General features: G+C 51.2%; 1 protein-coding gene across 2 annotated transcripts in view; it reads left to right on the forward strand.

Annotated features, from left to right (window-relative positions):
• Positions 1–22,515, forward strand: part of CHST13 (carbohydrate sulfotransferase 13) — a 30,378-nt gene extending 7,863 nt beyond the window's left edge. The window contains exons 1-3 of one of the 2 annotated variants that reach the window (XM_064432732.1): positions 15,220–15,769; positions 17,297–17,373; positions 20,458–22,515. In XM_064432732.1, coding sequence (XP_064288802.1) covers positions 17,308–17,373; positions 20,458–21,303 — 912 coding nt within the window. In that variant the 5' untranslated portion in view covers positions 15,220–15,769; positions 17,297–17,307 and the 3' untranslated portion in view covers positions 21,304–22,515. Of the gene's footprint in view, positions 1–15,219; positions 15,770–17,296; positions 17,374–20,457 lie in introns of those variants that run through there. The other variant, XM_064432731.1, reaches the window with a different exon arrangement.
• The last annotated feature ends 1,323 nt before the right edge of the window (positions 22,516–23,838 follow it).

The following is a 23,838-nucleotide window of genomic DNA, read 5'->3' on the forward strand; positions in this document are numbered from 1 at the left end:
TGGGTGGCCACTGCTTGGGTACAGTCCTCCTGCAGGTCCTTCACAGGAGAGCACCCAGAGCAGGAGGTAGCCCTGGGCCACAGGGCTGGTTTTGTTTGTGTTACAGTTCAGTGAGCTGGGGAGCAGAGGTGATGCTTCCTTCATTGTGTTGGAAGGAGAGCATGATGCTCTGAGGGACAGCTAGTGTCCCTGGGGACAGGGAAGGGAAGGGGAGCCAGAGGACACAGAGAAATGGCTCTGTGTGCCTTGGATCCTGTCCACAAGTGATACCAGCATTGCCACTGCCAGACTCATGCTGTCAGGAGCTGGGGTGTGCTGGCTGCTCACCACGGGGGCTACAGCAGCCCCAGCCAGGCACTGGCACCTCTGCAGGAGGCAGCAGGGGTGGTTCCAGCAGCCACCAGTGCCAGTTCCCCTCTGCAGGGAGCTGAGCAAGCCCAGGACACCCTGCAGCCAGAGGAACCTGCAGTGGCTGACATCCTGAACTGCACAGCCCACAAATCTCTGCTCCCCTCTTGGTGGGCTGAATCTGTCAGAGCTCAGCAGTGCCCTGGGTGAGTTTTCATCCTGAGCCCCTCAGGACAGTGATTGCAAAAAGCAAACACACACACACACACACACACAGTGCCCTGTGCACACACGCTGCCCCACCGCTGGCAGACTGGGCTCTGCATCAGCCCCACACATTGCTGTGACTCGCCCTGGGCAGCTGCCTCAGGTGTGGGTTTCCAGTCTGAAAAGCTGATGAAAGGCTGTGTGAGGGCACCTCGTGGGATCAGGGCCACAGCCATGCCTCTGCAGCTCCATCTTGAACCTGGTGCTGTCCTGACCTGCCAGTTGTTGATGTGGGGACATGTTTAAGCTGGCTTCTGCTGGACAGGGAGAGGGAAAGTGGGAGGGAAGCTGAGCTCTCTTCCAGCATTTCTTTTTAATCCTATTGAGCAAGTTTCATTTTTTCCCAGACCCTTTGCAGCAGCCCTTACTGGGATGTCTGGGGTCTGTAGGCTTTTTGAAGGTCCCTGCCTTGTAACCTTTTCCACCTCCCACCTTTGGGAGTGTCAGAGGCAAAGATCTCCCTCTGGTTTGTTCCTAGACTTGGTGATCCTTGCCTCAGAGATCCTTGCACAAGTCCATTCCCTTTAGCTTGCTGGCACTGTACACATTTAGCTTCAGGGCATGGAGGTGTCCAGCCTTGAACCAGCCAGTGGGGAATTCCTGCAGCCTGCTGGAGGAGCAGGCTGCCTGCTCTGCCTGCTCCTGTTTTCCCACAGTGCCCCTGAGCTCTTAATATTTGGATGAGCTTTGACTAAATAAATAGTTGTAAATTTATGGGCTGGCAGACTGATGGGAATTTGGCTGGGAATGGCTTGGAGCTGGCCTTTCCTGGGAGAAGGAAGCAGGGTTTCTCCTCTCTGGTTAGGACTTTAGCAGCTCCACCACCCCTGGGTTCTGCAGCTACATCCTCAGCTGAGGTGGCTCGTCGCTGTCTACCAGAGCAGGAAAGCCTGGCCACATAAGCCACATCCTCTGGCAGCTCTGCTGAGAGGAGAATCACCGTTGGGTGTTGAAAATGGTTGAGAACCTGGTTTTGAGGGTGTGAGTGTGTATGATTCAGCACATTTTTCTCTGATTTTTCTGTCCAGGTTGAACATGCTGTCCCGTGCCACCTCAGGTCCTTCCTGAGCTGTGATGAGAGCTTTGTCACCTACAGCAGGGCTCCCCTAGCCCCAGCCATCCCCAGCCCTGCCAACAGCCCTGGCCTGGCTCTTTGGGGTCCTGCTTGCCTCCCTGTCTATTGCATGTCCCCCCTCCCCTTCACCTGACCAGTGATCCTGGTACGCTGGAGCCAGGAATGGCAAAGCTGTTCAGTGCTCCCAGCAGGCCTGCAGCCCTGGCCACTGAACCCTCGGGCTGGTGTCACACTGTGAAGCTGTTTTGGCAGCTGTGAGCTGCTGCAAACCACAGTGCCCTGGGCTGTGGTGGTGTGAGTCTGTTACAGGGCCGTGTACACAAACCGTGCTGAGCACAGCAGTGAGACCTGCTGTGCTGAGGAAGCACCTGATGCTGGTGAGACCCAGCTTTTTCACAACTGGACTTAATTTTCATAGACTGCCTCAGAGCAGCATCCAACTGGACTTGAAGCTGTTTTCTCCCCAGAGAATGTCTCTGAAGGTGTTGCTGCCTCTGCAGTGACAGATGAGGAAGCCTCTAGCCTGGCCATGGCATCTCTACCCATGGTACTTGTACATGGTACAAGGAGATGTGCCATCAAGGTTTTGGATCTTCACAGTAGTGCACAGGTCCCTTCCCATCAGCTTGTCACCTGTGGTGCAGGGGGATGCTGAGGCCATGCGTCCTGGCCTCCAGTCACAATGTGCTCACAGCTTCTCCTTCTCCATGTAAATGCCACTTGATTTATGGCCCTCCATCTCCTGGCTGCTTTCCCAGCTCTTCCAGGGAGGGAGCAGCAGCAGCTTGGAGCCACCCCTTGCAGTGCTCTCTCTCCTTGTGAGTTTGCAGCCTCACTGCTAGTGTGGAACCCAACCCAAGCCTGCTCTCTGGCCAGATGTTGCTTCACTGACCTCGCAGGAGGATGGGTAATATCGATGTGGGGTTCAAAGGTGATGTTTGTTCAGAGCTGCCGGGTGTGGGTGTCCCTGGGGCTGCCTTGCCTGTTCTGGAGGGCTTTCTTCAAAGCAGGGACCTGAGAAATCAGCAGCACAAACTAGTTGGAGGTCAGAAGCTCCTCAGCAGTTCCCCACCCCGTGTGTTCTGTGTTGCTCTGCCTGCCATGGGAGCGTCTGTGCACAGGCAGATTTCCCCATGGCAGGGGAAGGCAGCGAGTTCTGTCCTGCACATATCTACAGAGCCAGGCCCTTCCTTTTGGCAAGGGTGCAGGGGTAGCATATTCACAGCTGGGTCCCTTCCAAGTTTACTCCTGGCAGTATCAGGGAGATTGATTTCCCTTTAGCTTAATAGGATCAGCAGACACAGGCACTGTGAGACCCAAACGAGGCTGAATTGATGCTGGTGGAGTTTTGCTTCAGTAGCCCACAGCTGCTGCTGCTGCGTGGTGTAGACACAAACCTCCCAGTGCCCTTCCTGAGGTCCCCATCACAGCTTGCTCATTCCCTGTGAAAATGAAAGGGATGTCCCCAGAGCCAGCAGCCACTCTCAGGAAGGGTTAAATCCAACAGCCACTCAGACAAGCAGCTAGCAGTGATCTGTTGTGCCCCAGAGCTGTGATGGCTCTGGAGATGTTTGTGTCCTCTGCTGAGCATGCTGGCTGGGGATTCAGGGCTCTTTGGTGGCCTCAGCAGTGGTCATTACTAAATGCAGCAGAAGCAGGCAGGAGGGGCCATGTGGTGGGACCGTATGTGCTGGAGATGGTTCTCAGAGATGGACCTCCCAAGTCTCCAGCAGGCTGTAATTCACTCCTCTCCTCCTCTGTGAGCTCGTGCATCTCTTTAACTCTTTGTAAAGCCTCTGGTTGTGTATCTTGAGGCAGAGAGTCTCACCAGCTGATGACTGGTGTCATTTAGAAAGGCAGGATGGGAGCAGAGGGATGAAAGCCATGAAGGGATGAGAGAAGAGAAGATGAAGAGAGCCAGGAGGGAGATGGTGCTGCACTGGGAAGAGTTTGCTGAGTGGGCATTTTTTCTCAGATCAGCTTTTGAGGCTTTCATCAATCGCAGATGCACAGAGCAGAGAAGATGGCTTGAGACATGTTCAGCAGGCATGTTGAGCCATCTGACGTTAGAGAGACTCCTGTTTGCTGTGCCTGTGCAGGTGGCCTGTGTTCAGAGGGCACAGACAGCACCTGCCCAGACCAGACCTGAGCCTGGGCAGGTTCTGAGCAAGCCCAGCCTGGTCCCCTGCATGCTGGCCTGGCTGGCCTCAGCAGCTGAGCAGGAGGCAGATGGTCTCTTGGCTTGGCAGCCCCGTGGGGCTGTGTGAGCAGCTGTGGGCTGCCCAAGCCTGCCCAGAGAAGGGGCCTGCAGGGGTATGGACACCACACCAGTGGGGCGTTAGGGAGAGGTGGATCTCTGCTGCAGCCTTGCCCAGGGAAAATCAGCCCCTGCCCATCCTGACAAAGGCTTGTTTGCCGGTGCAAGCCCTTCTTCTGCAGTTCCTTCAGGCAGCAGGCTGCAAAGGAGGAGTTTATTGACAAGGAATGGAAATGCTGGCAGTTCGGGCTTGAAGTATAAATGCAAGCAGCCAACTGGGGCCAGGAGAATGACAGGCGTAATGGGGAAGAGAAATTGCTCTTGGAAAGCTTCTAGCTTGGCTTATAGGAGGAGTTAACCATTTGGAAACAGAAGATTGCATGGTACTTACACACAAATACTTTATTTGCTCACAGAGGCCGTGTTCCTGCTGGATATTGTTAATTTTCTGTCAGGAGACATAAAGGTTTGGGAAGAACCCCTGCACTGAACGGGGCAGAGTGTCCAGACCAGCTGCCATTGGCTCTGTTCCCAATATGATCCCCACAGACGATGCTGGGGCATTTGGCAAGCTCCTTGAAGCAGCTGGATTCCTTCTTTCCCTTTCTGCATGATTTATTGTGAGCTAACCCTATAACTGTCACCATTTTCCATCACTTGATTAGAGTTTCCCTGGCTGATCCTTGACTCAGCTTGGCTAAATGGGAATAAGAGGGCCTTTTTTGAAAAACAGAGCCTGAGCCATCCCCACCTCTGGGGAGGAGGGAGCCACACAGCCAGGGCCCAGCTGTGCCAGCCCCTGGCCCTGGGTATGGCTGGTGGCACTGTGGTAGTCCAAGAGGTGTCATCAGTCAGAAATGAGGAAAAATTATGTTAAGAAACATAAAGGCAAAGTAAGCTGTGCAAGAAATTGGGAGCCAAAAGAGGAAAGAGCTTTCATGAAGCTTTGTAGAAAACAAGGAGGCTCTTCATGTAATTTTAATATCTTCCTAATGGCAATGGCAATAACTTCTTCCTAAGTAAACTTTCCAGGATCTTGAACATCAAGAGTAATGCACAAGTGGTTTTAAAGCATGTCCAGAAGCCAGATTTCTGAATCACAGTCACTTCTGGAATGAGTGGCAGCCAGTCCCTGCACTGGCTTGGGTACAGCCAGAACTCCCTTAACAGCAGGCATCTGGCTGAAGCCTGGACAGACCAGGGATTTCAGATTTCAGAGGTCTCTTCCAGGCAGCTAAAAGCTGAGCAGCCTCCTGTTAGGGAAGAAAAAAATAAAAAGGGAAAGGCAAAAAAGTAAAGTTAGAAAGATAATTGTTTTCCTGCCCAATGTGTGTGACACGCAGTAGAAATCTAAAGTAGTGCAGGATGTTCTGACCCCATCTCACGTCAGGAGTTTAATGTTCTTTTTGTAGCAGCTTAAAAAAACATCCATCAGATGACACCCCTTCAACCCCCAGAGCCACCTCTGTGGCTGCTGCCTGAGCTCTTGTACAGCAGATGGGAGGCAGAGGGACAGAGCTGGCTGCAAACCCCTCTGTGCTGGATCGTCCCTCAGCCTGGCTTAGCCGCAGAGTGCTGAGTGTGCACGGCAAATGTGAAGCTCTCTGGGCTGGGTTTGTCAGCCAGGCACGAGGAGCAAAACACACACAAGTCCATTGTCTCTTTTGCCAGGGAAATGCCCCTCCAAAGGGCACTGATGGGGGCTGCACGCAGGGTCACACTGGCTTTGCTCATTGGGAGCTCTTGCATGCCTTGAGCAGTGAAAAGTCAGCTCCAAGCTTTCCAGCTTCTGCTGAACCTGTAAGAGCATTAATAGAAATGGACAGTGGATATTATACTGTCAGCAGTGCTTGCTTTGGAGTTCGTGTTTCTTTGGAGCACTTTCAGCAGAGATCTCTCTTTTTTAGTGGTTTGGAGCAAAATAGCTCTGAACGTTGGACTGCTGCCTCCCTCCCTGCCTCCCATCCCACATCCCACGTGGTGCTGAGTGGGACACGCAGGCTGTGGTGTGGCAGGGGCTGATCTCACCCGGCGTCCTGTTTCCAGCCATGAACTATGCCAAAGGCACAGCAGATCCTGGGGAGTGGGAATGGAGAAATTGCCCCTTGGAGAGGCAGTTCCTGGATCCTCTCAGTGGAGGAAGGAGTGGTGATGTGAAATAAGGTTTAGTTATCACATTTCTGTAGTGATGGCAGTGCCAGCCCCATGTGTGACCTGTCAGAAGGCTCTGTGCAGGTGTGACTCACATGGCTGGGACATGCCTAAGCTAAAAGAGAAGATCCTGCACTTTGGTGGCCAGGGGGACAGCGGTGAGGAGCCCATGGCTGGGATGGGTCAGGTCCTGCAGCGCCCGCTCCGGAGGCATCTGCGTCATTCTTGGCTCGGGGGCACTGCCTGCCCCACAAAGGTTGCCACAGCACTTGAGAGGCTGGGCTGAGGCATTTTCTGATGAAAGCCAACGTGTCTGTCTTGAACTGGATCCAGATGGAGAAACCTGAAGTCTGGTGGCGCTTGGTGCCAAGGGCACCTTATGTCTCTTGCCCCTGCCCCGTGTTTGCTGTCTGTGGATTTATTGCATCTGGCATGAGTCACTGAGCGTGGAAGTGGTTGTGGGTAGGTGACAGTCATGAGCATGGGTCACTGCAACCCCAGACTGAGAAAGCAGGGAGCATCCATCTGCCTCCTGCAGAAAGCATGTGAGTTTTTTGTATAATGTGCCTGTGGCTTCTGTGCTGTCCCTATGCCTGTCAGCCCTCAGATTTCTGTGTGTGAGTCTGTGCTGTGAGTGATCTGCACTGTGTGGCTGGGACCAGTGCCCCAATATCAGACAGAGAGGTGATGCAGCTCTGCTGCCTCTCCATCCCCCAGTGCAGCATGCCAGAGGCATTCTAGTCCCGTGAGTCCCATTTGCAGGGATGCTGCCTGCAGATGACTGTGCACAGATATCAGGGATCTTGGGCACAAGTGGAGGCAGGTGTGCTTGGATTTTTGGTCCCACTTCAGTTCCCTGAGGCTGTGTGTTTCCACCCTCAGACATTCAGCACAACCACTGCTGCTTCTGGCAGGCCTGGCTGTTCTGTCTGGCTGGAATGAGAGCAGGACATGTACTCACCCCTCTGCATGGCTCTTCCCATCCATCACTTCCCAGAGAGAATAGCTCAGAACCTTCTTCCACGCCCTCATTAACACTTGCTGAAGGCAGCACACCCCTTGTCCCTCTCTTGCCCGTGGGCTGCTGCCTTGCAGCCGGCAGCCACATCCCTGGAGGAGTGAATGACTTTTCCTGCTAAAGGCAGTGCAGTCCATTGAGTGATCCCATGTAAAACAGTGATTCATTGTCCCCTCTTTGGAGAGAGTTTCTTGGCTGGAGGAAGGCTGTTGTCAGTGCCAGGGAGCCTGGCTGCCATTACCACCCAGTTGTGCCACACAGCCCTGGCACTCTGCAGAAGCTGCAAGGGGGGATTGCTGAAAACAAGGGTATTCTTTCTAGGGGGTGACACCTCCTTTCATCTCCTTCCCAAAGGAAGCAATCTTGGACATCTTGTCTATGTACACCTGGTTATGGTGAGGTCCAGGGATCCCCAATGCCTTCACATCTGTGTGTGTGTGTAGGAACTGTGTGGTTTGGGGTGGAAAATGCTGCAGAAGGGTTTGTCCCAGGGGATGGTAGCTGTGCAGTTGGTGGAAGGAGTTTGGAAAATGCTCCTCTCTCTCTTGTCTAAGAGGTTTGTACCTCTGTGCCTCCTCAGAAGTGAGCTGTGTCACCTCAGTTCAGTGCCTGTGGAGCCTCCTCTGAGGGCTGTGGCTGGGAAAGGGTTACTGGGGTGCTTCAGCAGCAGAGATATGGGATGAAAATGAATCCTGGGGATGGGGTGCCCCATCACCCTTCAGGAGCCATCTGTGACTGCTTGGAGTTGGCCTTAAGTAGCTTCCCAGGAAAACAAGAGAGTGATTTGTGCAAAAAGGGGAGATTTCTGGGGAGGAAGGTCTGCGTGATAGAGATTGGTAGGATCCCCCTGTTGGCTCCACAGGAAAGTGATGTAGCCAGGTACTGGAGAAGAGGAAGATGATGGACCATTGTGCAGCCTTCATCCCTCTGCTGCACCTTACTCCTCATCTTGCCCTGAAATGGTACTTTATCCTTGTGGCTAAAACATCACTTCTGTGTGAGCCCAGTGCCTGTGGAGATGCAAAACCCCCCTGCCCCATATGCAGACAGGAGTGGGTTCACCCATCCAGGCTGATGGGAGAGCAGATTTGTCATCCCCTGCTGCAGCTCACTGCTCGTGGGCTGTTCTCTGTGCAAACCTACTCATGTGCACGTCCTGTCTTGCCCTGCTCAGGTTGGCCCTGAGCTGCTTTCCTTGTGGTTTTTCCCTTAGTGTTGTAGGTAACCTCCTCCCATTGTATCTTTATTTCCAAGTGCTGGGTGTGAGGGGAGGTGGGGGGGTTTAATTACTTGGTTTGGCTGTTTCAAGAGAACTAGGGGGGATGGGAGAGAATGTGCAGCTCTGGGAAAAAAAGCCTGAGCTAAGCTTTCAAGCACCCCTGTGTTGCTGGGACTCAGTTCTGTCTGATCCAGCCAAGTTGAAGTCACTCGGTTTAATTTCTGCTAAATTAAATATCTTTTAAGTCAGGAGCCACCAAATGGAGCCCCTTTGCCCTGGGGATAACCAGGCTGACAACACCCAGGCATTGGCTATGCTTCAAAATAGAATTATATGGCCCAAAACCAAGCTACTTCAGGCAGTTTCTGAGCCTGAGTTAGGGTGCAGTGGTTTCAGAGGGACACTTGAGCTTCCTGGTGCCATGCCAGTGGCTTGTGGCTCAACTGGTGACATGGAGGAATGAATCATGAGATGGCTTTGCAGGGCACAGGGATGTGCCTGCCTGCTGATCTGCTCAGGGAGGCAGAATCACAAAGGTCCTGCCCTTCTGATACGCTACATTAGCCTGGCTGGGTTATCTGGGAAGGACCTGCTCCAGGACCCTGCAGGGGTGCAGCCATCCTGGCCCTTGGCTCTGCTCTCATGTCTGAAAATGGTCTGGAGGAAGCATGGGGAAGGCTCTGCTGCTCCCCAGGGTGCTCCAGATTGTCAGGTGTCTGTAGGGAGCAGGAGGGGAGCTGGCAGGGGAAGGTCTGATGGAGAATCATTCCTGTTCCCTAGCGAGTGAGCTGAGACAGACATCTCCAACAGAGTCCCCTCCTGCACCTCAGCAGAGAGACATGCAGAGCAGCCAGCCCTTCCCTAGGCTTGGCCCACACAGCCAAGGGCAGGCTGTCAGGAATAGCTTGGGTTATACATTGCTGGCTTTTTCATCAGCAAAGAAAACACTGGAGGAAGCCAGTGGTGGGTCTGCCTGTGCCCACTCTGTGAGGGCTGTGTTAGGTGGCAGCCTGTTACCTGTGTCAGCATTGAGCTTCTGCAAGAGGACACTGTCCTGGGGCAGAACAGGCTGAACAAGGCATAACTGGGGTGAAAAGCACCTTGGAAAGAGAAGCAGTGGTGGGAAGGGCCACACAGGCATTTCCTGAGCTACAGAGGATGTTGGTCTGGAACAAGAAATGGATGTTTGTATTGTAAATATCAGAGTTGCAGAGGTTGTGAGTTGATGCCAGCTCCCCTCCGTCACTCCTGCTCACCACTCGCTGGCACAGCCCCAGGAGGAACAAAAGAGGTCAAGTAGTGTTTGCTCCACAGGGATCTGTTCACTGCCACCTGGAAGCTGTGCAAGGTGCAGGCTGTCGTGGGTAGATATCTGAGTCTCCTCTGCTTGGGGACTTGTGCTGTGCCTGGGAGAAACCCAGGGAAAAGACCAGAAATCATCTCTTCTGGTTGTTCTCCAAAGGGCTGGCTGCTTTTTGCCATTGCTTGTGCTTGTCTGAATATTGCTGTGACATGTTCTCTCTCCCCAAAATTGTTTCTTGTGCATGTGCTCTGCTGCCAGTAACCTGCCAGAGTGGGGCATGGATGCTGCCCACTCCCTCTGGGTGTTCTGGTGCAGACACCTGGATGAGCCCAGCCACTTACACCTCCTTATTCTTGCAGCTCCCCAGCAGAGGTGATTGTGTCTGAATTCACAAACATGAAGGATGCATTTAAGCAAATCAGTTTTGTGGGTCTATTCGATTTATTTTCCTAAGCTTTTAAATTTAGCCTCTGTTGTCTATATCCTTGACTTTCTAGATGCAGTGAAAATGAGCAGTCACAAGAATCTAAGGAGATTTGATTGCCTCTTTGAAGCCAAAAATTTGATTTGCTTTTGGAACCAAAAAATTCCCATTCCCAGTCTAAACCTTTCAGTAAGAATTAAAATAGGAATAATTCCCAAATGTCCCCCCTTAGCTCTGTGAACACTAGAATTGCCACACACTTCACAGCCAGAAGTGTGATGTGAGAAAGCAAACAGTCACTTATTTGGTCATCTTGTCCATCAAAGAGACGTCACTGCCTTCCACAACATTAAGGAAATGAGTCTGGAGTTCTCTGTGGGATTCTGGTGTTGGTTTCTCACATCTTCATAGTTTTGAAAAATACTGTCTTTTAAAAAAATCCAAAACAACAAACAACAATCAGCCTTTGTGTTTGGGCAGAAATTAAGGAAATGCCTTCTCCACCAATAGGAGGCCAAACATAAAAGCTAGAGCTTCCTAGAATTAAACTGCTTTCTGGAGACAACACTGTTTGACCCTATAGCTCTGATCCTTCCAGGCAGGGCTCTCACGTGGACCACTGAACACTGCCCAGGGGTTCAGCTGGTGCTTCCAGTGGGATTTCTTGGCCTCCATGTCCTGGACCATCCTCATGCAGTCTGTGTGTCTAGCTGCATGTCTCAGTCTTTGCTATCAAACCAGGAGGGAAAACTGAGCTCTGACTGCAATAACTGTCTGGATCCATCACTGTTGCTGCCAAGCTCTATTTTCTTTTTCTATTTTATTTTTTTTTGTTCTGCTTGGATGTTAAAATTGAAAATGTACAGATTTAGCAGTCAGTGGCTGCAGCTAGGGTTTGGCTTTGACTAGTGCAGTCACAGTATCCTCTCAGAAGTTCTGTGGCAGGATCCTTCTGGGTGCATTATTTCAGCAGTGAGGAGCCTGTCTTTGTGGTCAGGGGTGAGTGAGCTGTCACTGCTGAGGCTGAAGCACTCACTCATTGCCCCTGGCAGGTCCTGGAGAGGAGTCAGCAAGGTCTGGAGAAGCTCACTGCTGTCCCCACAAAGAGATCCAGGTCCTAATTTCTGGCTCTTCCAGCGATGACTTAAAGCCAGTGCTGATCTCTGTACACTGTAGAGCTCTGGGCATTGTTAACCCTTCTGGTAATACAGTTATTTGTTTCCCTCTGCACACTCTTCCTTCTCCCCTGAATGCAGTTCAGCTGCTCACATGCTGTATGTGCCAAGCAGACAGCTCCTGTCACCAGTGCTTTTTCCTTTGCTCAAGTCAGAATCCATTGAAAATATCATCTTCAATTTCAGAACTTTTTCTTTGGTGTGGGACAGAGCATTCCCTTCCAAGTGGGAATTCAGTTCTCCCCTGAGAACTGACTCTTCCTACAGAACAAAGAAGCACCTCTCCCACTGCCCTGCTGGCATTTGCAGGCTGTAATTTACACTGATCATTTCAGGCACCGCAATTATTTTTTTCTCTTTTTTTAGGTTTTTCACAGACACAACAGGAAGCAAGGCTGGAGCTGTGAGACAGCAGCGGGGAGGCAGTGGTGGGGTCAGGATTAGCTCCTCAGGGCCTCTGGGGTGTCTGCTCATGTGCAAGTGCATGTGCTGACTCTTCACTTCCCCTGTCTGGAGACCACTGATCTTCTCCAGGTGTTAGCCCTCTCCAGTGTTTCATGCTGGAGACCACATGTGGAGTTTTTGGCTTCTTGTGGCCTCAGGGTCCAGCCTGGGAAATATCTGAAAGCTTCATCCTCAAGCCCAAAGTGAGTTGGGATTCCTCCTGTTGCATCCCAGCCACCCACTCCCACTGATCTGGGGTTCCCAAATCTCTTCCAGTCTGCCATCTGAGCAAGTGGGAGTGCTGATGTCCTGCATGTGGAACCCCTGCCATCCTCTCTGCTGGACTGTTCCCAGGGGTGATGGCATCCCAGCTCTGCTCGTACACACATCCAGCCCGTGCAGCTCCCACAGCACAGCGAGTCCTGGGGTCCCCTGGCAGCCCTTCTCAGCACCTCTGGACCTGCCTGGGCCCAGGAGAGCAGAGCTGTCAGTGCTACAGCTGAAGGTCACCAATGCTATGGATAATAGCATATGGATAATGCTTTTTTTGCTGTGGTGGCAAATATCTCACCTGATTTGTTTCAGGGCTTCGCTTGCCTTTTTTTATGACTGTCACACTGGCAGCTGATGGCCCAGAACTAATGCATCTGGGACCTCCTGCCACTTCCAGCAGCAAAGCAGCAGAAACTGCTGAATTCCAACGTTGTGAAATTAAATCCTATTAAGTTTCCACTCCCCTCATCCAGGATGAACTTCAGTTTCCCTGTTGGTGTTTGTCTTTCCCTGCCACAGCAGCCTTTCTCAAGTCTTTGTCCATCATCAGTATCTTTCTGTTTTTATGTCAACTCCTTTTCAAAGTATTAATCCCAAACCTAATCTGGGGGGTATTTTTCTAGAAATCTGCCGCCTGCCCAGTATTTCTCATTTAGGTGCCACCTGCTTTCTTGTTGCTTGTGATCTTTCCAGTTCACCTTCTAAACTTCATCCTCTCTGACTGAAGAGGATGAAATCCTTGTTTCCTGTGGAGTGTTGTCTCTCATGCACTGTGTGTATCTGGGTGAGGATCTACCACATAGGCTTGATCTACACAAACAGATTATTTTATTTACAGAGAAGTTTGCATGGGTATGAGCTGTGTCTGGTTAGTGCCATGTTGATTCTCCTTCTAAGTTATTTATTATCCAGTTGCACCCACATGTTTTAATTGCTTTCTTTTCTTCAGACTGTTTTCTAAAGCCTGGGTAATGCTGATGTCAGCCTAGCAGGCTTGTTGCTGCCTGAGTCTTGTCTCCAAGCCAAGCTCTTCAGTTCACACACTGGATTTGCTGTTGTGGTTGAAGAGAACCTCCCTCCCTTTTTAAGGGTCTGTGCAGCCAAAACAGCATATTCTTTCACTGCTGCATCCAGAAGTCTGGAATAGGCATGATCCAGTCTTTCCCTCACCTCACACATGTCTGGCTGTCTTTGCAATCAGCTAGTACACCTAAATATTCACAGCTTTAAAATCTATTCCCTTTTCCAAGGACAGCTGGCAAGACATTGAAGCCCCAGATCCTGCTGTGGTGTTGATGTCACACTGCGGGAGAGTAGCTTCAGCTGTGGTGGGACAGCACTGAAATATGGGGTACAGGAGGAAAGGAAGGAGGAACTGTGATATATTTTTAAACTCCAAAAGAAAGTCTGAAAGCCCTTGTAGCACAGGAGACTCAAAAATGTGCCTGGGTTTCCTTTCAGACTCATCTTCCTCATAGATTTCTGGTCGCTGTCTCTGCCTTATCATGGAGGTTTTGGTCTCCTGCTCCACATCACTCATATTCCCTTGCCTCATCATTTGAAGATTCAAAGGACAAATGTGATACTTCCTTCTGACTGTGTCAGTGAAAACCACTTCAGATTTGGATCACAGACATGCGATGTGTTGATACTTCTCACCCAAATAGTGATCCTGCAGTTGCCAAGGGTTGATGATTTTTCCCCTTAAGAAAGTTGATATCCCTTGGCTAAGTGATGTCCCTGCTCTCAGATGCAATTGTGGCAATGCTGAATTTCCAAGGGTTACCACTGCATGTGGTGGAATCTGGGAACCTCAGTAACAAGCTATAAAGTCAGGAGAAGATCCAAGATGCGAAGATCTTGGCAGCTCCTCCACGATGGAATATCCTGCTGTACTCAGGGCCATGGTGCCAAAATGCAACAGAAACCATTAACTCACTCACATGCTACTCCCTCCTCAGCAGTGTAATTTATTTCAGTATTCCTTGGCCTTCCCAAACTTTTTGGGAGTCCCAGGGGCATTCCAGAGATTGATAAACCAGTGGTACAGGGAATGGGATGCCTGACTCGCTCTCAGCATGAATGAGTGGAATAGGAGGGATGTGCAAATTCCAGCCAGCATCTGGCAGCAGGGAGGGCTGGGACAGGGGTGTGTGCTGCAGTGATGCTGCAGGTGCTGGGGCTGGTGGGCAGGGGGTGGCCACAGCTTGGGGTCATGGGGCAAGGCTGTGTTGGGTGTCAAAGGCTGATCTTAGTGGGGTGGACTCCATTAAATCACTGTGTCCAGCCTGCTGCTGGCACAAGAGGGTTGCAGCAGCCCTGGCATGCCTACCACTGTGATCCCAGATGTTTTGGGGATGCTTTGGGCACAGACAGCCTGGGCTTGTCTCTGTTCACACACCTTTAGCTGCTCTGACCCAGCCTTGTGGAGAATGGACACTCCATCCCATGGGACACTGCAGATGCTGTCCCCTTCATGCTGCATCTGCCCTGGGGCTTAACCCTGCTCCAAAGCCACCATCATGGCCCAGCCAGGATCCCAGCTGCTTTTCTCCTCAGGATGCTGTGTGTAGTGTGAGCAGACAGTTTCTGAGCGAGGAGACTTCCTGCAGTGGAGCCCTGTAAAAACCCACAACCTGCTGCCAGGCCAGGCCTTGCTCTGGAGGATTTGGCAGTGCTGGGCAGGGATGGTGTCACCACTTTGGAGCTCACAGCCTCAGGATGCAGCCAGTGCTGAGTGCCGGTGTCTTCCCCTGCCAGCTCAGCACTCCCAGCCTCCTCCAGCTGCACGGGAGCAGCCTGGCAGGGATTTTTTTTTCCTTTTTTTTTTTATCTCTTCCTCTTTTTTTTTCCTGGAACCCTATACAGCAAAAGCATAGCAGGGATCCCAGGGGGTTTGCTGCTATCCAGAGAAGATGCCTTGTTCTCTGCCAGATCTTGCTCTGGGGAAGGGCTGGAGGAAATCCATTCTGCAACGTTTCTGCTGGGGCTGTTGGCAAGAGCCCTGCAAAGTGCAGCAGCCACTGGCCAGGCTGGTCCCTCTGATAAAAAGAGGACTGAAGAGGTCAGAGCATGGCTGTGACCTGTCTGACCTCTGCTCTCTCCTCTCTTTGCTGCAGATTTGCCTTTTGTTGAGCCCAAAGAGCCTCCTGCCAAGCCAGTGCTCCTCCAGGGCCGTGACCTGATGCTGCAGCAGGCACTGAAGCCTTTCCCTGGGATGTTTCCACGCTGCCCTGTGCAGCACCAGCACGAGCTATTTGCATTTCTAACAGCCTTAAGTCAGCCTGAACCACCCGGGGTCTGCTTCTGTCCCCGTGAGAAAGGCTCTGACTGATGCACGTGTTAATCTCAAAAACAAACGCCTCCACATTGTTTTTACTAAATATAGGAGCAGTGTCTGCTGCAAGGCACTGCTGGCAGCCCTCAGCAGGGTCACAGTCCCACATCCAACAGGAGTTTATCAGCCAGAGGGGAAAGGGGCTCAAGTTGAGTGCTCTCTGCAGATGTGAGCTGCAGTGAGAGGAGTTTTCAAGGTCGATCTCTTTCCCTGTCATTTGCAGAGGGCTGAGCCTGGAAATGTGAACTGGGGCTCCTCTGGGATGAGCATCTCAGCCGAGCACTGTACGTTGGATTCAGTGCTTATCTCCCACTGGCACAGATGCTATTTCAGCCTCCTGTGGGGTAACTGATACAGAGGATTGAGGAAGAAACTGTACCTTCTCGTTGAGTCACATCTTGATCAATCCAGCGCTGCAGGAAGTGTCATTTCCCACGGACGCGCAGGCGTACAGGCACTGCTGATGAAATTTTGTGAGGTCAGGCAGTCATTTCCTCCTAATTACAGCTCCAGGAATGAATAATGTTTAGCTGAGACCCTGGTGACTTTGTGCTTTGGTACAGTTTTCGTTTAAGCAAAATACAAGCATGTCAAAATGAACACAGGATCTGGATTTTTCCTTCTGGTTATTTTGGTTGTACAGATGCCATCTGGGACTTGTGTAACAAATGTGGGGTTGTTTGGTGATGGTCAGTGAATGAAAAGATCCAGGGCCCCAAACTGTCATGCAAAAAGCTTCTGTTAGAAACCTTCATGTTGCCAGAAATGTCTTGTGGCAGATGCTTTTTCCAGGAACTTGGAGGACTGGAAGAGCCTCCCAGGCCACAGTCTCCTGAACAATGTGTCCTATCTTCCCCTTCAGAAAAAACAGAATTCTCCATTTTAAAACTCATGGTGTGATTCCTTCTGTGGAAGCCAACTCCAGGGCTGCACAGCCCCCATGGTTACAAACCTTGTCATGTGGAAACTGTGGTGGCATCCTCTGCCAGTGGAGAGAGTCAGAGCCAAGCAGCAGAGGGTGGGTGAGTGGGGGGAGAGCTGCTTGAAAGTGTTGCTGCAAGTGAGAGCCTGTGCCCCTGCCATGGCTGGCTCCATGTGCTGGGTTTGGGATATCCAGGCCACATGGTTCTTCCCCCACTCTGCTGGAAACAGGTCCCTGAGGGGATCTCAGAGGCTGAGCTGAAGCAGATGCTTCCTAGCCTGGAAGGTGGTTGCATCCCTAAATAATTTATGAGCAGGAGAACTTGAGCAGCTGTCACTGACTGGGTTTTGGTGCTGCACTTAGGGCTGGCCACATCCAGCCTTGGGTTTGGAGCTGCTGCAAATGGACCTCCAAAATGAAACAGCTGATCTGCAGGGCAGGGATGGGGCAGGGGCAGCCTGGGTGGCTGTCTTCAGCTTCAAACACCAGAGGAGATGCTGTTGGTTTAGAAGGGATGGAAAAAATATAAATAGCAAATAAGAACTTCAGTAGATTTACTGGTCAGACAAAGCACCTGACCAATTTGTATGCTCCTGTTTGTGTCTCTGAGCCTGGAAGTGCAAACTCTGAACCCGTGGGGGCTCAGCACAGAGCTGCCAGTGTTGCATCTGCCCTCCATCTCTGCCAAGGACAGAAGCAGTCTCACCCCTCACAGGGCTGTGGCAATGCTGGCAGGGTCCTGTCTCCTCTGGGTCATCCCTCAAACATACAAACCTGGACAAAGTGGCATTTCCCAAAAACATATGGATCAAACTTTTCCTAATTGTTCTTAAAATTGTAATTGTTACCTTTATTTATGGTGTTTTGTTTGATGAAAAATACGTCTGGACCTTTTGAATCCTAACTGCAGATTTAGTTACAAAGTAAGGGGGATGGAAGATCATTGCTTGAGCATCCCTTCCAGAGCAAAATGAGTTTGTCTCTGCTTGGGAGAGGTTGCCTTATCCCAGCTTGGGCATCTAAAGAGAAGGCAAGGGAAGCAGACCCTTCCAACCCCTCTGATTTTCCTCTCTCCTTTTTCAGCCTCTGAAGAGATGAGATCCACCTGGCAAGGCAAGGCTGGTCGCAGCCCTCTCCAGGCCCTGTACGAGAGTGACCAGGTAAGGGGACAGGGACACAGAAGTGGTGGGCTGAAGATCAAGTGGAGCACTGAGTGCTGACCCTTTTTTCTACTCCTCTGGTGTGTGGGGCACTGTGCCAGGTCCAACCACCTCCAGGGTCCTTGCAGCTGGACCTCTGGCTGTGTCTAAAAGACCAGACCACACTGCTTGAGGGAGTAACTTGATAAACACTGCTTCTGGCCATTGCTGGTACTTGGGTAAATGTTTTAATTACCAGTGGGATGAGCCATAGCTGGGCAAACCTGGGAGACTTTGCCATCTGAACATTTCAAAGACAACTCTGTGCCATCATAGCTGGGCAAGAGCTTCACTGCTGTCCTTCCTGAGCTAATAATTGACAGATGTTTCTGTGTTAGCTGCTATATATACATGCATAGACATAGGAATCTGCACTTATATATGTTTACATAGATATAGCTGGACTCAGTCATGGGGGATTTATAATCCTGGAACCTCTTGGGCCTCTCCATCACTCTGAGCTGTGCCAGCTATATCTGCTGAGAAACGAGCAGCCAGGCACAGCCTGGGCAAAGGATCACTCCCCTCCAGGTGGGCTTAGTGGGTCCCTCCTTGTGCAGGAATCAGGGAAGGTGTCCTGCTTGCCCCTCACAGTGGGGCTTGTGGTCAGAGCTGTAAAAAGTCTTTGTTTCTTTCTGCTGCATGTCCCCCTGGGCAGGCAGTTTTCCCCGAATTCAGCCACACTTCCCTTTGCAGAAGGATCTTCACCCACAACTTCCCTGCAGGAAGCCCTGTGGGAAACCACCCTCCAACGGGTGCCATGCCACGTGCCCCCATGAAATGTCCCCTGCATCTCCCCATGTCCATAGGACTGTCGTCTGCTGCAGCCCCCAAGAGCAAAGGGCAGTGCTGGTGGCCCCTCAGTGGGCTGCCACCCCTGCTGCCTCCCCAGTGCCCGTGGGCAGCAGCCAGAGCCAGCTTTTCCCATAGCTGTTGCTTTGTGTCACTGTCTAGGTTGATGCTCTTACATCTGTAAGCAGCCAAAGCACGTTTGCTCTCTGAAAAATTACAAATATGGACTCCCTTGGCCATGATGCCAGCAAGCCCTGGCGCTGCTGGAATGTCGTGGTGCTATTTCCTTAAAAGTGATACTTAATTTCCCTGGGTTTTAAAGAGAAGGAAATGAAGGGAGCAATTTTGCTCTGAAATAACTGCAAGACATGCATTTATTCCAGTGGGCGGCTGCTGAAAAGTAGTCACATTTATTTGTTGCCATGCCTGCAGACAGTGTCTGTCTGTCTGTCTCTCTGGTCCAATAGTTTTGAATTATGCAAGTGCAGGGAAAAACACCTGAAAAAAAATGACATTATTAAAATACCTCTTTTTCTTAGCCCTTGCAAAAAAGTTTTCCAATTGTAAAAGCTGACAGGGAAGCTCCAAACAAAAGAAGTTTCTACGGAAAGGTTTGGCTGTGTTGCAAGGCAGCATGAGAATGCTTCTTTAGCTGTGGTTATCACCTCCCTAGGTGCTGTATTTTCTTTGTAGCCTAGTAGCCAACAATGTCAGAGTCATACCTTGCTGGCAGTTGGCATCTGTTCACCTGAATTGCCTTCATTTTGGCATTTTCCCTTATCATGTCCCTGCTGGAAGGATTAAGGATGGGATGCTTTCTCCTGTCCCTGTCTCAGATTACTGCCCATACAGGTTCCTGGAGAAAGTGGTCACTAAGGTGGCCTGGACAAGGTTCTTTCCTTTGTGGAAATAAGCTCCAAAAGAGTCTGAGTGTGGTTCCTCCCTTGCAGAAGGAGCTGTTTGCCCAGATGTTAGTGTCTCTCTGGAGATGTCTGGATCACCCACAGGACGGACAGTTTGTCTTACTGTCCCAGCTCCTGGCAGGAGCTTTACAAGCCCAAAGTGGGAGCCACTCTGATGTTGGGAGGTGGCATGAGAGCCGCAGCCCTGTGGGGTCAGAGCTGCCCCAGGTTAGCGGGTGCTTGGTGCTGCTGTTCCCAGACAAGGCTGTTGGATGTTCCCAGCAATGAGGAACACAGAATTTCCCAACCCTTGTGAGTAAAACGGGGACAGAGTGGGCAGGAGGAGGAGGGGATCTTCCCCTTCTAACTTCCTGGAAATGGTTTCCTACCCCAGATGTTCTAATGACATTTTGGGATTTCTGAAAAAAACCGTGACAGGAGAGGTCACGTCCCCAGATCTGTAAGGGGGTTTTAGCTGGGTCAGGGGTAAAGGGACTCTGGGCTTCTGGTAAGCCAGTGCAGCAGCTGCCAGCTCTTGATGTGAGGGTCAGAAGGGTTAAAGGACCATGTGTTGCTTCCTCATCCCTGCTGTCAAAGGAAACTGTGACCAGCGCTGAGGCAGTGGACTGGCCTGTGTGGAAGAAGTCCCTCAGGAGAAGGAGCACAAAGCTTCAGGAAGGGCCCCAGCACTACCAACTCAGCCCCTTGCTCCTCTCCATCATACCTGCCACCCCACCTCATCTCCAGCTCCCCTCCTGCTCACCAGGGTTTGATCATCAGAATTAGAGACCATTTCCATTTGCCTTTCCTTGGCAGAACACCCAGGCCATTTCCATCCAGCATGCCCAAATGTTCTGCCACGTTTCTGCCCCTGGCTGGGTGTTCACAGCAAGCACATGTGTGTGGGTGTCAGTGTGAGGCAGCAATGCCCCACAGCAGCAGGAGGTGTGCAGGGCCCTGTGCCAGCAAACAGGCTGTGCTTTCTATCCCTGGGGCTGTGCGTTCCCCTGACTGGTGTGAGGGAGAGCAGTTAACCCAGTGTGTGAGTCTGCTTTTAAAAAAATGCTCTGATATTGACCCTCTCTGCACCACCCCTTCTTCCCTCACCCCCTTTGATTTTCTCCTCATCCAGCTCCTCATCATGTTTTATCCTTTCTTTTGATGTCCAAGGATTAAGTGCCCCAAATCAAGATGTGTTCAAAGTGAGTGCTGTCTCCAAAATCCCACATGTGTGACTGACCCACCCACTAAAGGGGAGGCAGTGGGGACAGTTGTGGGCCAAGTGTTGCGTGTAGGCCACAATTAGCTTGAGCAAGCTGGTGATGACCTGTGTTGGGTTTTTTCTCCCCAGTTTGAGCAGTCGTCCCTGCAGGCAGTTCACCAGCAGAGACGGGAGATGTTGAGCAACATCTGCAGCCGTTACACCCGCAAGCGGCGGCTCCTGCGGCCGGACGACTTGCGGCACTTGGTGGTGGACGACGCGCACGGCCTGCTCTACTGCTACGTGCCCAAGGTGGCCTGCACTAACTGGAAGCGGGTGATGATGGTCCTGACGGGGCAAGGCAAGTACCAGGACCCCCTGGAGATCCCCGCCCACGAGGCCCACGTGGCCTCCAACCTGCGCACCCTGTCCGAGTACAGCGTCCCCGAGATCAACTCCCGCCTGCGCAGCTACCTCAAGTTCGTCTTCGTGCGGGAGCCCTTCGAGCGCCTGGTCTCGGCCTATCGCAACAAGTTCACTCTCAGCTACAACACGGCCTTCCACAAGCGCTACGGCACCAAGATCATCCGGCGGCACCGGCAGGAGCCCAGCGAGCGCGCCCTGGAGCGTGGCGACGACGTGCGCTTCGAGGAGTTCGTGTACTACCTGCTGGATCCGCGCACGCAGCAGGAGGAGCCCTTCAATGAGCACTGGGAGCGGGTGCACTCGCTCTGCCACCCCTGCATCATCCACTACGACGTGGTGGGCAAGTACGAGACCTTGGCCGAAGATGCCAACTACATCCTGCAGCTGGTGGGGGCCGACACGAGCGTCAAGTTCCCGGCTTCATCCAAGACCACCAGGACGACAGATGACATGACAGCCCAGTTCTTCCAGGACATTAGCCCCTTCTACCAAAGGAGACTCTTTAATTTATACAAAATGGACTACTTGCTATTCAATTACTCCATCCCCTCGTACCTCCGCATCCGGTGAGGCAGGGGATGCGGGGGAAGAGGTGAGGGAGAGCTGGATAACTCTCACCTCGCCACAATTCCTCTCCTGCTGCCTTGAGCTCATCTCTTGGTTGACTTCTTCCCTGTGCCCTTTTGTGAGGGTCTGCTCCATCTCCTGATGCCTTGTTCATGCATGCTCTGGAGGAAGAACACTTCTCAATACACTGGGGCTGGAGCTTTTCCTTCCCTTTCCCTCCCGCCCTTCAATATCTACAGGGAATGGTGGTGGGACTGGACACTTCTTGCCTTGGTTGGGGACTTTCTTGTAACTAAGAGACTCCTCTGTAGATCCAAATCTTGGGAAGGCTCCTTTTTCGGGCAGGATCCCTTCAGGTCTTTCTCCTTCTTACTGAGCTGTTTGGGGGCAGACATGGAGTCTCAGGGGTCAGAGTGGAGTGTATCAGAGACTTGCATAGAACCAGAAATAAAGCAATAATTTAATATAACTTTTTCCTTTTATTTAAAATTGCTCCCACCTTTCTGTCTTGTTCCCCTCTGTCCTTTGTGCCATCCCCTACCGAGGGGGATATAACACACAGAGGTATGTTACTCTGACCACATTTTTATCCCTGCAGGTTTTTTTTTGTTCCTCTCCTTCCACATGTTCTCAGTTGGGGTGCAAAATTCTCCAAAGATAGAGAGGAAAAGCTTGCAGCAGGTCCTCAGTGCTTTCCCCTGAACTCCACAGCAGAGTGCTGAGTGCCTGTGTGTGCACGTCTCTGGATTTCTGGTCAAATCCATTAAATCCCTGCTGGCAGTGCTGGCATCTCTTCCCATGACAGCATGGGCTGCTCCTGTGTGCAGCCCCTTTATAAAAGTTATAAAGTGTTTGGGGGAACACTGGGCTGGGATGTGGGAGATTGCTGTGGTAATGGAGAGGTAATGTTGGACTGGGAGACCAGAAAAGTCTGTGTGTGTATGTTTGTGTGTGTGTGAGAGAGAGAAGAAAAATTGAGGATAAAAACAGGGAGAGAGACACCTAGAGGGAAACAGTCCTTTTCCTGGTTGCCTTTGGATAATCATTCCTTGAAGAAAAAACAGGGAGGAGGGAGTGAAACACAAAATAAAATGACAAACCGAGCCCTAGGATTTTAAATTAAAGCCAGTCCATATTTTAGTCTTTCCTCTTTTCTGTTTGGCTTTGGCTTGCTGGCTGCCTTTGTAAATAAACACACTGGTAATAGATGCTGTAGAGTTTGTCTGCTGGCTTGGCTGCAAACACTTGACTTATTAGTGCAATACAATGGGAGGTTTTATAAAACCACAGTGCTCTCAGTATCTGTAAAAAAAATGGTGTTTCCATCTAACAATTTTCAGCTGTTGTATCTTAACCTTTTTCCTCTCTGCCTCTGACTGGCATCTCTATGCTGACACTCCCTCCTTGCTTGCTCCATTGGAGATGGGCTTTAGTAAAGCAATGAAAAAGAAAAGTAAATGAAGCTGCTGGTGATCCTGGCAGTGTGACTGATTTCTCCCAATCTGCACTGGAGATCTTGAAGAAATGGCCTTTCTCATGCTATCTTGGTATCCCCCTGTCTAGCTGAAGCACAAAGCACAAAAACCGATTGTATGATGCAACAAATTTCATCTGCAGCTTTCAGGCTTGGAGTGCAATCCTCCTGCTTTCTCAGGAGTCTTGTGCTCCCTGCTTAGAGCTGCCTCTGCTTGGAAAAATCATTGTTCAAATCACTGCAAGAGCTTTTCATCGCTTTTGGTCATGAGTCATAATTTGGGGTCAGATGCAGGGTCATAAATGGATGGATTTCTGGATGTTTTTTTGTTTTTATTTTTCCTAAATACTATTCCCTGTCAGTACCTCTAAAGAGCTGATGGCACAATGAGTGGCAAGGACAGAACCACTCACTCCCAGCTGTGCTGTCTGTGGGTGTTTAGACAATATCTGTCTGGCTGGGAGCTGCTTGGGCTTTCTTTGGTGTGAAAGTGAGGGAACAGAACCCTCTGGGCTTTGTTCTTCAGCCAGGTGGTTTCTAATCTTTGCTGCAGCAGTGGGGAGGTGGTCCCAGCTGTGAATGCCTGCTTGACTGGCAGCCTGTCCTGGCTGATGGATCCCATCAGACCTGACCCATGGACCCAATGAACAGCCCAGCCACACACCAATGGACCAAATGCAGCCCTGCAGCCTTGGCAGTGAGCTTCTGAAAGCAGGACCTGTAAAGGAGTGGTTTGGGCCATTTAGAAATTGGACCTTTAGAAACACCCACCTTTGGGCTGTTTCCCTTAAATCCCAACAGACAGCATCCAGAATCCAAACTATTTAGGTCATACCCTTGGCTTCCTCTCTGCCTAAACCCAAAGCTCTCCAAAGGAAAACCTAACCATGCAAACAGAAAAGGGGCACTTTGTATTTCTGAAGCAAACACTTTCAGCCTTGGCCGGAGCTTTTTGGGACGGGAATCGCTCAGCCCATGCCAAAGCCAGATTGCTGGGACCGGGATGTTGCAGGGCCAGCTCTGAGGTTGGGATGCTGTGGGATGGGGTCGGGATGCTGCGGGGT

The sequence above is a fragment of the Passer domesticus genome, chromosome 9, assembly GCF_036417665.1.
Source record: "Passer domesticus isolate bPasDom1 chromosome 9, bPasDom1.hap1, whole genome shotgun sequence".
Classification (NCBI taxonomy): Eukaryota; Metazoa; Chordata; class Aves; order Passeriformes; family Passeridae; genus Passer; species Passer domesticus.